At 35.5% G+C, this 13,532-nt stretch overlaps 1 protein-coding gene across 1 annotated transcript in view; it reads left to right on the plus strand.

The window, feature by feature from the left end:
* RBM27 (RNA binding motif protein 27) overlaps positions 1-9,516 on the plus strand; it is a 96,275-nt gene extending 86,759 nt beyond the window's left edge. The window contains exons 20-21 of the mRNA XM_012001537.1: positions 4,379-4,489; positions 5,992-9,516. Coding sequence (XP_011856927.1) covers positions 4,379-4,489; positions 5,992-6,075 — 195 coding nt within the window. The 3' untranslated portion in view covers positions 6,076-9,516. The remainder of the gene's footprint in view (positions 1-4,378; positions 4,490-5,991) is intronic.
* The last annotated feature ends 4,016 nt before the right edge of the window (positions 9,517-13,532 follow it).

Here is a 13,532-nt window from a genome sequence, read left to right on the forward strand (position 1 = left end):
TGTTTTTAGTAGAGATGAGGTTTCACCATGTTGGCCAGACTGGTCTCAAACTCCTGAACTCAGGTGATCCACCTGCCTCAGCCTCAAAGGGCTGGGATTATAGGCATAAGCCACCGCAGCCAGCCTATTTCCTTAAAATTTTTAAAGGTTATACCTATAGTCACCTAAAAAAGTTTATAAAAACCAACTAAACTGATCATAAACATACAGTTCAGTGATTTATCAGAAGACAAATACCTAATATACTTATTCCTCAGGTCAAGAAATAGAACATTTCCAATACCCCAATCCCCTTTGTTGCTTCTCCCAGCCTCTATCTACCTTCTCTCCTTCTCAAAGCAGTAACCGTTAGCCTCACTTTATGAAGAACACCTTGCTTTCTTTATACAGTCAATCCTTATTATTTTCAGATCCCATATTTGCCAGTTCATCTACTCGCTGAAATTTATTTGTAACCCCAAAATCAATACTTCTGCTTTCGTGGTCGTTCTCAGACATACACACAGTTGCCAGTCCCCTCATGTGCCCGTTTTCAGCTGAGATAGAAATAAGGTGGCGCTATGCCTTCTTGTTTAAGCTTTTATACTGTAAACAAATGCCCCTTTTGCAGTCTATTTATTTTATTATTCATTTATTTTTTATTTTTGAGACAGAATGTCGCTCTGTCTCCCAGGCTGGAGTGCAGTGGCGCGATCTTGGCTCACTGCAACCTTCGTCTCCCGGGTTCAAGTGATTCTCCTGCCTCAGCCTCCCTAGTAGCTGGGATTACAGGCGCCTACCACCACACTAATTTTTGTATTTTTTAGCAGAGACGAGGTTTCACATGTTGGCCAGGCTGGTCTCAAACTCCTGACATCAACCTCCTAAAGTGCTAGGACGACAGGCATGAGCCACCATGCCCGGCCTTTGCAGTCTATTTAGTGCCACATTTTTCTCAATTTTTTTTGTTTTCTTGGTGATTACCCTGTTTTATTTTAAATGGCCCCTGAATGTAGTTCTAAAGTCCTGTCTAGTGTTCCTAAGTGCAAGGCTGTGATGTGCCTTACAAAGATACATGTGTTAGTTAAGCTTTGTTCAGGCATAAGTCAGTGCTTTTGGCCATGAGTTCAATGTTAATGAATCAGTAATACATATTAAATAAGATGTCTGTCAACAGAAACACATAAAACCAAAGTATGTGTTGATAAGCTGACAAAAATGTTGTGACCCTCTAAGGCAGGGGTGTCCAGTCTTTTGGCTTCCCTGGGCCACATTGGAAGAACAAGAATTGTCTTGGGTCACACATAAAATATACTAACACTAATGATAACTGATGAGCGGAAAAAAGTAAAAATCTCATAGTGTTTTAAGAAAGTTTACGAAATTTGTGTTGGGCTGCATTCAAAGCCATCCTGGGCCATATGTGGCCCGTGGGCCTCAGGTTGGACAAGGTTGCTCTAGAGGCTCGTAAGAATGTAATTCTATTTCCCCTATGATTAGTGGCTCAGTATTTGCCAATTAAATGTTTGCATCAACTTTTTAGAACGTAACTACTGCACGTAATGAGAATTGACCGTAGTTTTATCACCTAAATGAGCATTCCTAAATATTACAGTAGTATTCTGCTTGTTTTTAAAATGTTATATAAATGGAATCACACAGTGTGTATTCTTTTGTGCTTGGCTTCTTCTGTTTAATGTTTGTGAGACTCATTCATGTTTTTACATGTAACATTAATTTGCCATTTTTATTACTATATAATAGTTGCATCAATATACCACAGTTTATTTTTCATCCTCTTTTTTTTGAGATGGAGTCTCACTCTGTTGCCCAGGCTGGATCGCAGTGGTGCGATCTCGGCTCACGGCAACCTCTGCCTCCTGGGTTCAAGCGATTCTCCTGCCTCAGCCTCATGAGTAGCTGGGATTATGGGCATGCACCCCTACACCTGGCTAATTTTTGTATTTTTAGGACAGATGGGGTTTCTCCATGTTGGCCAGGCTGGTCTTGAACTCCTGACCTCAGGTGATCCGCCTACCTTGGCCTCCCAAAGTGTTAGGGTTACAGGTGCCAGCTGACGTGCCCAGCCTCATCCTCTTATTGATGGATATTTGGGTTATTTCTACTTTGTGGCTTTTGTAAGCAGTGTTGCTATCTTATACATGTTTTTAACTACACATGTACACACATTTCTCTTGGATATACAGTTGGACCTTCATATGTGTGGGTTTCACCTCCATGGATTAAACCAATTTTGGATCAAAAATATTAGGAAAAAAATGAATGGTTGCATCTGTACTGAGCATGTACATTTTTTGTCATTATTCCCTAAACAATATAGTATAACAACTATTTACATAGCATTTACATTGTATTAGGTATTATAAATAATCTAGAGAGGATTCAAAGTATATGGGAGAATGTGTGTAGGTTATATGCTAATGCTACACTATTTTATGTAAATGACTTGAGCATTCATGGATTTTGGTATTCACAGAGAGTCCTGGAACCAGTCCCCCAGAAACACCAAGTGATGACTGTATGTGGAATTGCGGAGTGAACCCCATCAGTTTTAGATTCTTACCAGTTTAGAATCAGTTTGAGATTCTCACCATTTGTGTATGAGAATTCTTAACTTGGTAGCGTCATATCTTTATTCTAATTGCTGATTTGATTTGTTAAGTTAGATAGTAGAAATTTTTCTTAATTTCAGACTGCATATACATTTCTGGTTCTTCCTTTAATAATGTGTATGCAATACATTTAATGCCTTATTCCTTTTGGAGGACAGAGCTATTATCCTCTTTGGAGAGCAACACGGTTATTACAGATTTAAAAATCTTTATTACTTTTTCTGATTATAAAAGTAATATATTTTTATTTAGAAATTCAAATAATATAGAAATGAACAAAACAAGCAGGGAAAGCCTCTCTGTAATTGGGCTGTGTGTTAAAGGATAGAGGAAGGGTAAAGGATCTCTATTACATACATTACCTGATTTTTAAAAGATGGTAAATATAGACCAGGTGCTGTGGCTCATGCCTGTAATCCCAACACTTTGGGAGGCTGAGGTGGGAGAATTGCTTGAGCCTAAGAGTTTGAGACCCGCCTGGGCAACATAGGGAGACCCCGTCTATAAAACTAAAAAAATTAGCCAGGTGAGGTGATGCATGCCTGTGGTCTCAGCTACTTGGGAGGCTGAAGTGGGAGGATCACGTGGACTCAGGGAGTCAAGGCTGCAGTGAGTGTGATCTTCCCACTGCATTCCAGCCTGGGAATCAGAGCAAGACTCTGTCTCAAAAAGAAAAGAAAAGGTACATATATATATTTGGTAGGGCTATTTTGATACATCAGTTTGGTATGTCCCATGAGTCATAATGTTCTGTGTTAGGTTATAAGCATTTAGACCCTGCAAGGAATGGTGGGAATTTTTCTCTTAGAACGCAGGATGAAGTCTGTGCAGGCAGTAATGGATTTATGAGTCTGCCCTAATGTACATTCACACCATGCTATGCTCCAAGTGTGTTATGGAAACATTTGGCAAATGCTTTAAGAGGTTTAACAATGATTTTTGCTAGATAGACTAGAATGAAAGCCCAAATAAAAAAGAGTCTCTTCTGTTATGTTTTTCAGAACCCTCAGTTCTATAAATGAGGACCTTTGATAGGAAAGCTTTAGGGATGGCTAAGCTTTTACTTTTTTGAAACTTTGGATCCCTGTTCCCTTGTCTGTGTTGCTTTGTCTTTAAAATTTACTTTCCCTTATTGGAATTTGCTGGGGAGAAAAAAATGTTTAAAAATTAGTACCAAGTAACACATTTGAAACGGAGCAGTTTTATGAGTTAGGATATTATTAGGTGTATTTAATGTTTACTGAATGCATAGATGAGCTGGGAGGTGCTTATTAATGTATAGCATTTCAGAATTGGAAATAGGAAGAACTTTATCAAACATAGGTGGGGCTGTAAGAGATGCAGTGAGATGAATAAGCAGATGATTCACCTTTAAAAAAATTACTTATTTCTAAGGTTTGAGTCTATGTATGTAGATATCAAAGCCAAAAGTCAATACATGTATTAAGAATATTTCTTGTCCTCATCATGACTTCTGTAAGTAGAGCAACTGTACTTAGAAAAAAAAGTATTACTTCAACCAAGACAGATGCTAACATGTACCTAACACAGATATAAACCATGGGTTATCCTAGGCAAACCAGAATATATAGTTGCTCTAATTAAAAGGGACTTTATTTTGTTTTTTAGCTCTCATTGGAGATTGTAGAGCCACCTTAACAGATTTCTCCCCTGCCCTATATTATACTTTTTAAATAACACAGAATTTGCAAAAATCATTAGTAATTGGAGTGCAAACTTGTATGTTCTTCTAATATATATTTTAGGCTGCAAACCAAGGGCCAAAATTTAAAGACCGTCGGCTACAGATATCATGGCACAAGCCCAAGGTACCATCTATATCCACTGAGACTGAAGAAGAAGAAGTCAAGGAGGAGGTAAATTTAATGGTTGGAAATAAGAGTTGAATTAGATCACTTTTCAATTGTGTATTTTTTATGATATTAAATAGTATAAATTTAAAAATAAATACTGGGTTAAGACCAGTTTAGATGTTTATTAGAGAATTAAAACAGGTCTAGAGACATAAAAAGCTGTCTTGGGGATTATTTTCTTCTGGTATAGGAAAGACTGTTCTTTTTTATTTACATTTATATTGGATTTATTTGGGCTTTAGAAATTTTTATTCTGATGAATAAAGTCAGAGATTACATAAACAAATTAAGCTTTAATTGGTTGGTTTCTCTTTTTTTTATTCAAGTTCCATAGTAATAGATTTGAGTTTCTTATTTTCCTTCTGTGTACAATTAGTTAAAATGAGTGCGCAGAAATTGAACATAGAGGAAAGAATTGGAAAACTAAAGACCTCAATAACAAAAGTACTGAATAATCAACTTCTTAAAATATATGAGAATTTATTTTGCTTTTTTACTTCTGTTATTTATCATTAGTTTATTTAGTGAACACTTAGGCTACATTGCGAGGTTTTCCTGATTTATATGACAATCTTGGTTTTAAAAGATGCCTAGCATTTATAGTTTGATCCAGTGTCTTCTGACTATATGGGTAATTTTACACAGCAAAAGCAGAAATTTCCCCAGATTAAAAGAAAAAAAAAAGTCATGATATTTGGGTAGTGTTTGCAGATACATCTACTTTGTCTAAGATTTTAGATTTTTATGTAAGATTTGGAATATCAGTGTCATGGGGAAGCTAGTATATTCACCTCTCACAAATGATTGGATGGATATAAAAACAAAGATTTAGGTGTTTGGTCATTTATTTTCCTAATTCTTTTTTTTTTTTTTTCTGTCAAGCTGTTCTTTATTTCAGGGAGAGGGCAGGGGAGGGGGCTCAGTCTTTCTTGGCAGCAGCTTTCCTCAGGGCGGCCAATACGTTGCTCAGCTCCTCCCGCTTCCTCTTGGCGCGGATGTGTGTCCCCACCCTTTTCTTGATACGTTTGAGGGCCCGTTTGTCCTTGGAGACCTTCAGTAACTCCATGGCACGCCGCTCGTATGGGGCAAAGCCGCACCCATCCCGAATCATGTCCCGCACGAACTTGGTGTGTTTTGTCAGATGCCCGCGGCGGCCTATTTTCCTAATTTTTAATAGAATAAAATTAATTTTAATTTATCAGAAATGTATCTCATAGTCTTTAATTTTCTGTACTAAATGTCCACATTATTTTCCTGATGATGTTAGAGTATAAATCTCCTATTAAAAGTAGCAAAATTAGCAAGGGAGAAGAATTTATATTCATTTACAAAAATATTTTGGGTTTTTTTTTTTTTTTTTTTTTGCCCTGAAAGATACTCCTGCATGCATCCCTTATGAAATCTAGCCTGGGCTTTATATACTACTCTGTTTGTCCTTTGGCGTAAAAAGCATTTTACTTACCATTCTTGTGCCACTAAACAGATTTTAACCTCTCTTTCTTCAGGAAACAGAAACCTCAGATTTGTTTTTGCCTGATGATGACGATGAAGATGAAGATGAATATGAGTCTCGCTCATGGCGAAGATGAAATCTGATGCTAGCTGTATAATTTTTAGGAATATTGTTTAGAAGAACAACTTTTAAAAATTATTTAAAAGAAGTCAATGAGCCAAAAAAATTTTTTTTATTTTTCTTTTCAACACAGTAGGTTCAAGAACAGCAAGTTTGCTATTTAAACACATCTCATAACTGTACATGATATTAAAGCACCAAAGGCCTAGTGACTTTTACACAGTTGTGAAGATCCACAGCAATGACATGGATAATCTCTAGAGCCTTATTTTCCACACCACCTTTTTTTTGTTGCTATTGGTGTTGGATTATGATGTAAATGACAGGGTGTTCAGAAATTTTATTTTGGATTATAATCTACTGATAAAGTTTAATTAAATGTCAAAATCACCTGTAATCTTTTAACTCTCAGTTATTATGGATGGGTCATCAGACAGTAGGAAATATTTGTAATTAAAATACCCTTTTGCTTTCAAGAGTGGTCTTGGAAGAAAAATATGTTTATTTTAATTTTTTTTTTTTTTACTTTGGAGGAGCCCAATTTGTATTCAGTCTAAATTTGTTTTTCATGGTTTTTATGTGTGGTAGTACTATTTCAGTGAAAATCACAACAAACTGTGTGTTCTTAAATGCTACAGCAGTGGTAGCTAGCTCTATAGTATTTCCATTCTCTTGTCATATGAACTCCTGGACTTTTCCAGCTACTGATTCTTAGTTTGCTTTGATATTTAGTGAGCGCTGGTTCGGCTGGTCTTTTTAAAAATTTTTATAACTCAGAATGTAAAAGGCTTTCACCTATTGCCCCTTTCTCATCCCCCTTTTCTTCCTCTTGCCTTTCTATTAATAGGCCTGACTTACGTCATCATTGATATAAGTGGTTCATTTGGGCAACCGCAGGCAGTCTCCAATAAAAGGTTCAAACCAGTACCTGGATAAATAAGTGATGTTTTGATGAGAATGATGAAAGGATTTTGGGGAGAAGAGAATCACCAGCTTTTTTTTTTTTTTCTCCCTCTTTTGAAGCTTCAGTTCAGTTATAGTTACACAGAAGGGTTTTAAAATGTCTGAAATTCTTTTCCTAAATTTAAACCATGATAGTGAGGTGACTGGGGGTGGGAGGTGGGTGGGAGGGGGTTGAGGGCTGAGTATGCTAGTAATAAATGGGAGTCATATATGACTTTGATCAGATGACCTTATTTTTTCATAATTTTGTAGTTTGTTGCTATCCATGAACATATGCATCCCTCAGTAGAGTTTCCTGTGTGCATTTTTACTGTACACTGTATAGAGTAGAGTATCTGTTAAGTAAAATATATATGTAAATTTATGTCCTCGTGTTCTGAATGTTAGATGGAAAAGCAGAGGAGCAACACTACACTGTAGTGACCCCTGGGAAAATAAAATGATTAATGTACATAGGCCATCACTTTTTCAAGGATATACACATCTTTGTTTTTATATATGTGTGGTATGAAAAATTGAAACCTCCTGTTGGCTCCAAAAGGTTCTTGGTGACCACTATGTCAAAGATTTTGTTTGCTGAGGTAAAGACTATTTCTCAAAATAGAAACTATTCACTCAAGAACTTAAAACCATCAGGATTCTAGATTTACTTAGCTATAAGAAGTTAAATCCCATGTTCTGATAATCTTTATTCTTCTACGTGTTTTCCTGGACTGATGTGTCAAACCAGGGTCCTTTTTAAGTTCATATAATTTTCTTTCATAATAATAAGGACTTCCTCTTTCTAGGTTATTGTTATATTTCTAGTAACACTGAAGGTAAAATAAGCTTATAAAAGAAGGAAAACATTAGAATGGTGTACCTAGAGTACACAATCTTGCTCCTTACTCCTCCATCATCTCTAATGAAATTTTTCTTGATGTCTGTGGCTCAGTCGGTATATATTTTGAAAGATTCATTGTGGTGAATATTTTGAGTCCTGACAGTTTAATCGTGATAGAGGGAACAAAGGATTTATATATTTTTTGTACAAAGTTTTTTCTTAAACTGTATAATTTTGTAAATAATTTGTTTGGGTGTTTTTTTTTTTTTTCTTTCTTTTTGTGTACTAAAACTACCAGCGTATAGATTTCAATAAGAATTGTTGTATTTTTGTATTTGGAAACTGAAAATTACAGTAAATAAATGGAACTGTAAGAACAATTTCAGTAGATTGACAGTTCAACAGAATGAGATTCCTTTTCATATGATTTTTTTGACCTCAAAATGAACATCTTATCAGTAAAAAGTTGAAAATTTGACTTTTTAGTATTGGGGGCAGAGGATAAAAAAGAGATGTGTTAAAGTGAAAAACAGTTTTTTCAGTAAGATTTGAGGCCCTTTCTATAAAAGTTTTCAGTACACCTTAAACAGGACTAAAAATACTTTAAAAGTATGCTTTCAAAGAATTTTAAAACATGTTTGACTCAAAGATGAATTTAAAGTGAGTTAATTATAATATTGGAACACTTAAGGTTAGCGTAAAATAGTTTATATATATCCCCCGCCCCCTTTGGGATATTTTACTTCCACCATCGAATCTTCAGCTGTTAGAATTTCACTTAAAAGTGAATAACTGCCATACATGTTTTCTTGGCATCTTTATTTACAGAAATAACATACAGCATCTAAGGCAAATTCTGTTCCTCTTAATGTGTATGACATCATTTATATGTATCAATAATAGCCACCAGTTGATTAGGTCAGCCTGATATACTACTGGATTACTGTCCAAGATAAAAAGGTAACCCCAAGTATTGCAAAATTTCCCTCAATTTCATTGTATAACATTGAAGAAATATTGTTACCAGCTAAGATGATAAATTGGAAAGCAGTCCTGTTAAGGTGAAAAGGGTCCTTGGTGATGAGTCATTTTTTTCAAAAAAGAAAAAAATCATGTGAAAAGGAATAGTGGTTCCTCTTGATGTATAGTATGCCTGTATTATAGTTTTTACAAAATTGTGATCTTGTGTAATAGTATAATAGGAGATATTGTTGAATTTCTAACTGTTTATACATTTAAATTCATATATGTAATGTTTGTTTTATCAATTACAATCTGAATTTCTAAGAAGCATGTTGACTTTTGCAATAAAGATGCAATATGGAATGGTTCACAATTGGAAAAAAAAAAGAAAAAAAGATGAAAGTAATACAAATTTAAAAGAATTTGGAAAATTTATGAACCATTCCAAAAATTATAACAATCACCAAAAGAGCTGTAATTCTGGCTTGTTCTGGAAAGAAAGAAAATGTGTGTGTATGCTTGCTTGTGAGAGTGGGTGAGTAGTGGCCATGTATGTGTGTTTTATGTTGTGTTCATAAACGAGAGAATGTCATTCAATATGAAGTTGGGTTTGAAGTCACTGGCTATTAAATATTAAATAGGATAACTTTCTCAACAGAGTAACCTGGAGAATGAAAGAGAAGGTATTAAAATGCTACTTGTAAGTAACCTTTGATAGCCACATTATTTTGTTCATGGATGGTTCTTAGGTATCCCAGATAAAAAGCACAAAACAGTTTCATGAAAGCAATTATTTTAATGTTGTCTTGAGGATATTCATTATGCCTGCCAATTGTAGGAGGGACATTTTCCTTAAGTAGAATAGGGAGAAGGGAAAAAACACCTACAAGAGATGATTTAAAGATAAATCAGTTCTGAATGTGACGAAGATTTGTAAGGGACAAACAGGAGTAGGTAGTGATCTTATGTACTAAGGACTGGGTGGTGATGAGAAAGAGAAGGGAAGTGTATCACTTTGTGTTACCATTTTAGAAAATGCTATTATAAAATTCCCCTTCCAATGATTATGCATTGTTTAAGAAGGAGCATTCTTTAAATTTCAGCTTATACAAGAAAATACTCAAAGAACGAGAGTAAAGTTTATTTTCATTCTTTTCAAACAAAATTTATTTTATATATTATGTAAATAGCAAATAAGCTGTTTGTCACCATTTGCTTTGAATAGATCATAATTAATCCTAAATATATGTACAATAAACATTAGTTTTGGGACTTTTTTGGAGGGAGGAGGCATAATTCTGAACATAGTTACATCTATTGAACAAATCAAATGTTTTACTAAAATGGAGCTTTCATTAACAGAAATTAATGATTTTATGTGATATTTTTACTTATTTTGAAGTAAATTGTACTAAAGCCAAAGATAAATTTTGAATCATAAGCCCCAGCATACAATCAAATCTGGATCTAGATATGTTACTGTAAACATAGATACAATGGTGTTTATCAACATGTGGGGATATTGGATGATTGGGTTGCTTTAGACTAAATGGACCAATATTACCTTGCTGTGCAGAGCTACTCATTTTATGTTCATTTTTAGTCTCAAAGACCTAATTTGAAAGACCAACCAAAACTGACCCAGAAAAGAAAAAAAAAAAAGCAATCTACTGCTACTGCTTGTATTATGAATCACCTTCATTTATGCTAAATTGATTTTATTGCCAAGATCTCTCCTTTCAACAGGATCATCTACCATTTGGCCTCTTCCCTGTTCTGCAGTTGACCTTAGGTTAACTAAACCATTCCAGCATTCTAAGATAGGCAATTTGATACAGGGTGAAATCAAGGTCAGAATAGTGTTTGAAGATTGTGAGTTATTTGTGTTTGCATCTACTCTTAAGCTTCTGCAAGCATTTCTTACTGTGGTGGTGGTGGTGGTGGTGTTCATTAACATAAGCATGATTAACATTGCTGTTACTTTGTCTTTGCATTTATATTAAATTATCTTTTGTGAAAGAGCAGCAAGGAAAGAAGACCCCTTAGCTTGTTTTTAGATAAAGATAAGCCTGAATTTCTGACCTCACTTCCACTTCAGTTTTCTAACCACTACATAGAGGTATTTTTTGTTTTTTGTTGTTTTTGAGACAGAGTCTTGTTATGTTGCCCAGATTGGAGTGCAGTGGCACAATCTTGGCTAATTTTTGTATTTTTGGTAGAGACAAGGTTTCACTGTGTTGGCCACGCTAGTCTTGAACTCCTGACCTTAAGTGATCCTCTAACCTTGACCTCCCAAAGTGCTGGGATTACAGGCTTGAGCTACCACCCCCAGCCAACTTCATAGTTTTACTAGTTTGATGTGGTGACCTACTAGTTCTTAAAATAATATGTAGAGTTGGAGTTCAGGTTTAGCACTTGATTGTTCAAAATTGTAATTTACTCTATTCTTTGAAGGCAAGTATAGGGGCGGAAACAAGCCTTTTCAGCACTTAGCCGTTTCTGTTGATTAAATTGTTGACACTCTTTTGTAAAAACCTTATAAAGATGAGTGTCTTATTAATAGTTTCCTAAAGTCCTTGCGATTTTACTTCTTAGTTTGCCTCCAGACTTCTATTATTGTGAGGTATTGATATATTTCTTCTAATTTTAAATTTAATTAGTAAGGCCTAATACAGACCTTGCCAAATTAATTTTTTCTTGAGGATAATTTCGCTTCAAGATTGAGACTACTCACAGTCAGTTTGAGTTCTTAGACCAAACGCTGCCTATTTATCTATGTAAACATGTATTCCTGCATAAATTATTGAATGGTAATTTCTGAACCACCCTCCAACAGTAGGGCTATTTATTTACTTGAGGATTTACGTTATTAACATTTAGAGCCTGCAGGGGGCTCCAAAAGGCAAAATTTAGTCTTGGAGCAGGGACTGAATCTTTTTTCACAGCAACTCAAAATGAGACACATTTTGCATTGGAACCCAGTATACACACACAAAACGAAAGTTTACAAAACAATACCTACCCAATATGCACCTGATATTTTCATCCTGTTAGATAAAAATCTTGTCAGGTTCCCACTATTTGGCTTTCAAAATTACAGTTTGGAAAATTAGCCTATTGAGTTGCATGATGGAGCGCATTTTAAAGTCATTGTCTTCCTTGCCGTGACATTGTAGAAACTATTTTGAATATAAAATGTTACTACTTTTGTTTTCCTTTTTTTTTTTTACTTGATGTTTTTTCTTGAAGAGTATTTTGTAGTTTTTAATTTTAAAAGTAGACAACTTCTCAGTGACTTTTTAAACTTGCCTACGGTTTTATATTTTTGTCATTACTTGTCTTGGGAAGGGAATGGGAATATTGATATATTGGTGCTACATTTTATGCAATTCAAATCACTGCAGTAATTATTTGTATATTTTTTAAAAAGCTGTGAAGTCCATAAAACTACAGTTTTTTTTTGTTTTTTTTGTTTTTTGAGATGGAGTCTTGCTCTTGTGGCTCAGGCTGGAGTCAGTGGCGCAATTTCAGCTCACTGCAACCTCCACCTCCCAGGTTCAAGCGATTCTCCTGCCTCAGCCTCCCGTGTAGCTGGGACTACAGGCACGTGCCACCACGCCAGCTAATTTTTGTATTTTTGTAGAGACGGGGTTTCACCATATTGGCCAGGCTGGTCTCCAACTCCTGATCTCGTGATCCACCCGCCACGGCCTCCCAAAGTGCTGGGATTACAGGCGTGAGCCGCTGTGCCTGGCCCACAACTACAACTCTTTAAGGGCTATAAATCAGTAAGAGATTATTTGGCTTTGAATTAAATTTTGCACTTAGAGTTCACCTTAGCCATCAACAATTTAAAACGAACCAATTTTGATACCTTAAAAAAAAATGTATATTCTAACGTGCCACTGAATTTCACCTTTTTCAAACATATCCCTATAAGTTTATCAGAAATATAAGAAATAGATAAGCCCTATATAAAACATAACTAACTGCCTTTGCCACTTTTCTTACTCTTGAGCAAGTGTGTCACTTGTCTCTTTACATGTCTGACCTTTCCCAGTTTCTAAAGTGCGAAAAGAAAGACTGGGGACATGTCCATAAGAATATGTCCATATATTCAGAAATGCAAAAGAGAAAACCATTAAGTCTGCAAAGTAGTGAAATCAGAACTCATCATGGAGTTATGAGTTACACATTTCAGTATTTCTACCCCCTTGTCTATGTACTTTTCTTTTGGAATTCCTTAAGCAATAAAACCTGACTTTCTTATAATACCATGGTACCAAACAAATACTTTGAATTAACCTGATTGATAATTTTAAACTCACTTTGAAGAAATAACCCATGGACTGAATGCAGACTGTGACCCAATTAGTGGAGTGAGTCGTTTGCCTACATTCTGTGCTTACCATAGCCTTTGAGGAAGGTGTTCTTACCACCTTATTCAGCTTTGAAAACAGTTTCAGAGAGATAAATTTGCCTTCCTGAGGTCACACAACCTGTAGTGGTGGAGTCAGCATTTGAACACAGGTCTGACCCCAGAGCTCAAGTTCTTAACCTCTGTGCTCCACTGCTTCTAATAAAACGGAATATTGCCAAGTCTGTAGAATGTCACTGGTCTTTTTTATTAGTGTCTGTCAAACGCTGCCATTCTGGCTCCATCTTTCTCATCTGCCTTGGATTAGAACCAGACTCCCTTGGGGAGCAACACTGTGTTTTTAGGT

This window comes from Mandrillus leucophaeus, unplaced genomic scaffold (assembly GCF_000951045.1).
Source record: "Mandrillus leucophaeus isolate KB7577 unplaced genomic scaffold, Mleu.le_1.0 Scaffold663, whole genome shotgun sequence".
In the NCBI taxonomy this organism is placed as follows: domain Eukaryota; kingdom Metazoa; phylum Chordata; class Mammalia; order Primates; family Cercopithecidae; genus Mandrillus; species Mandrillus leucophaeus.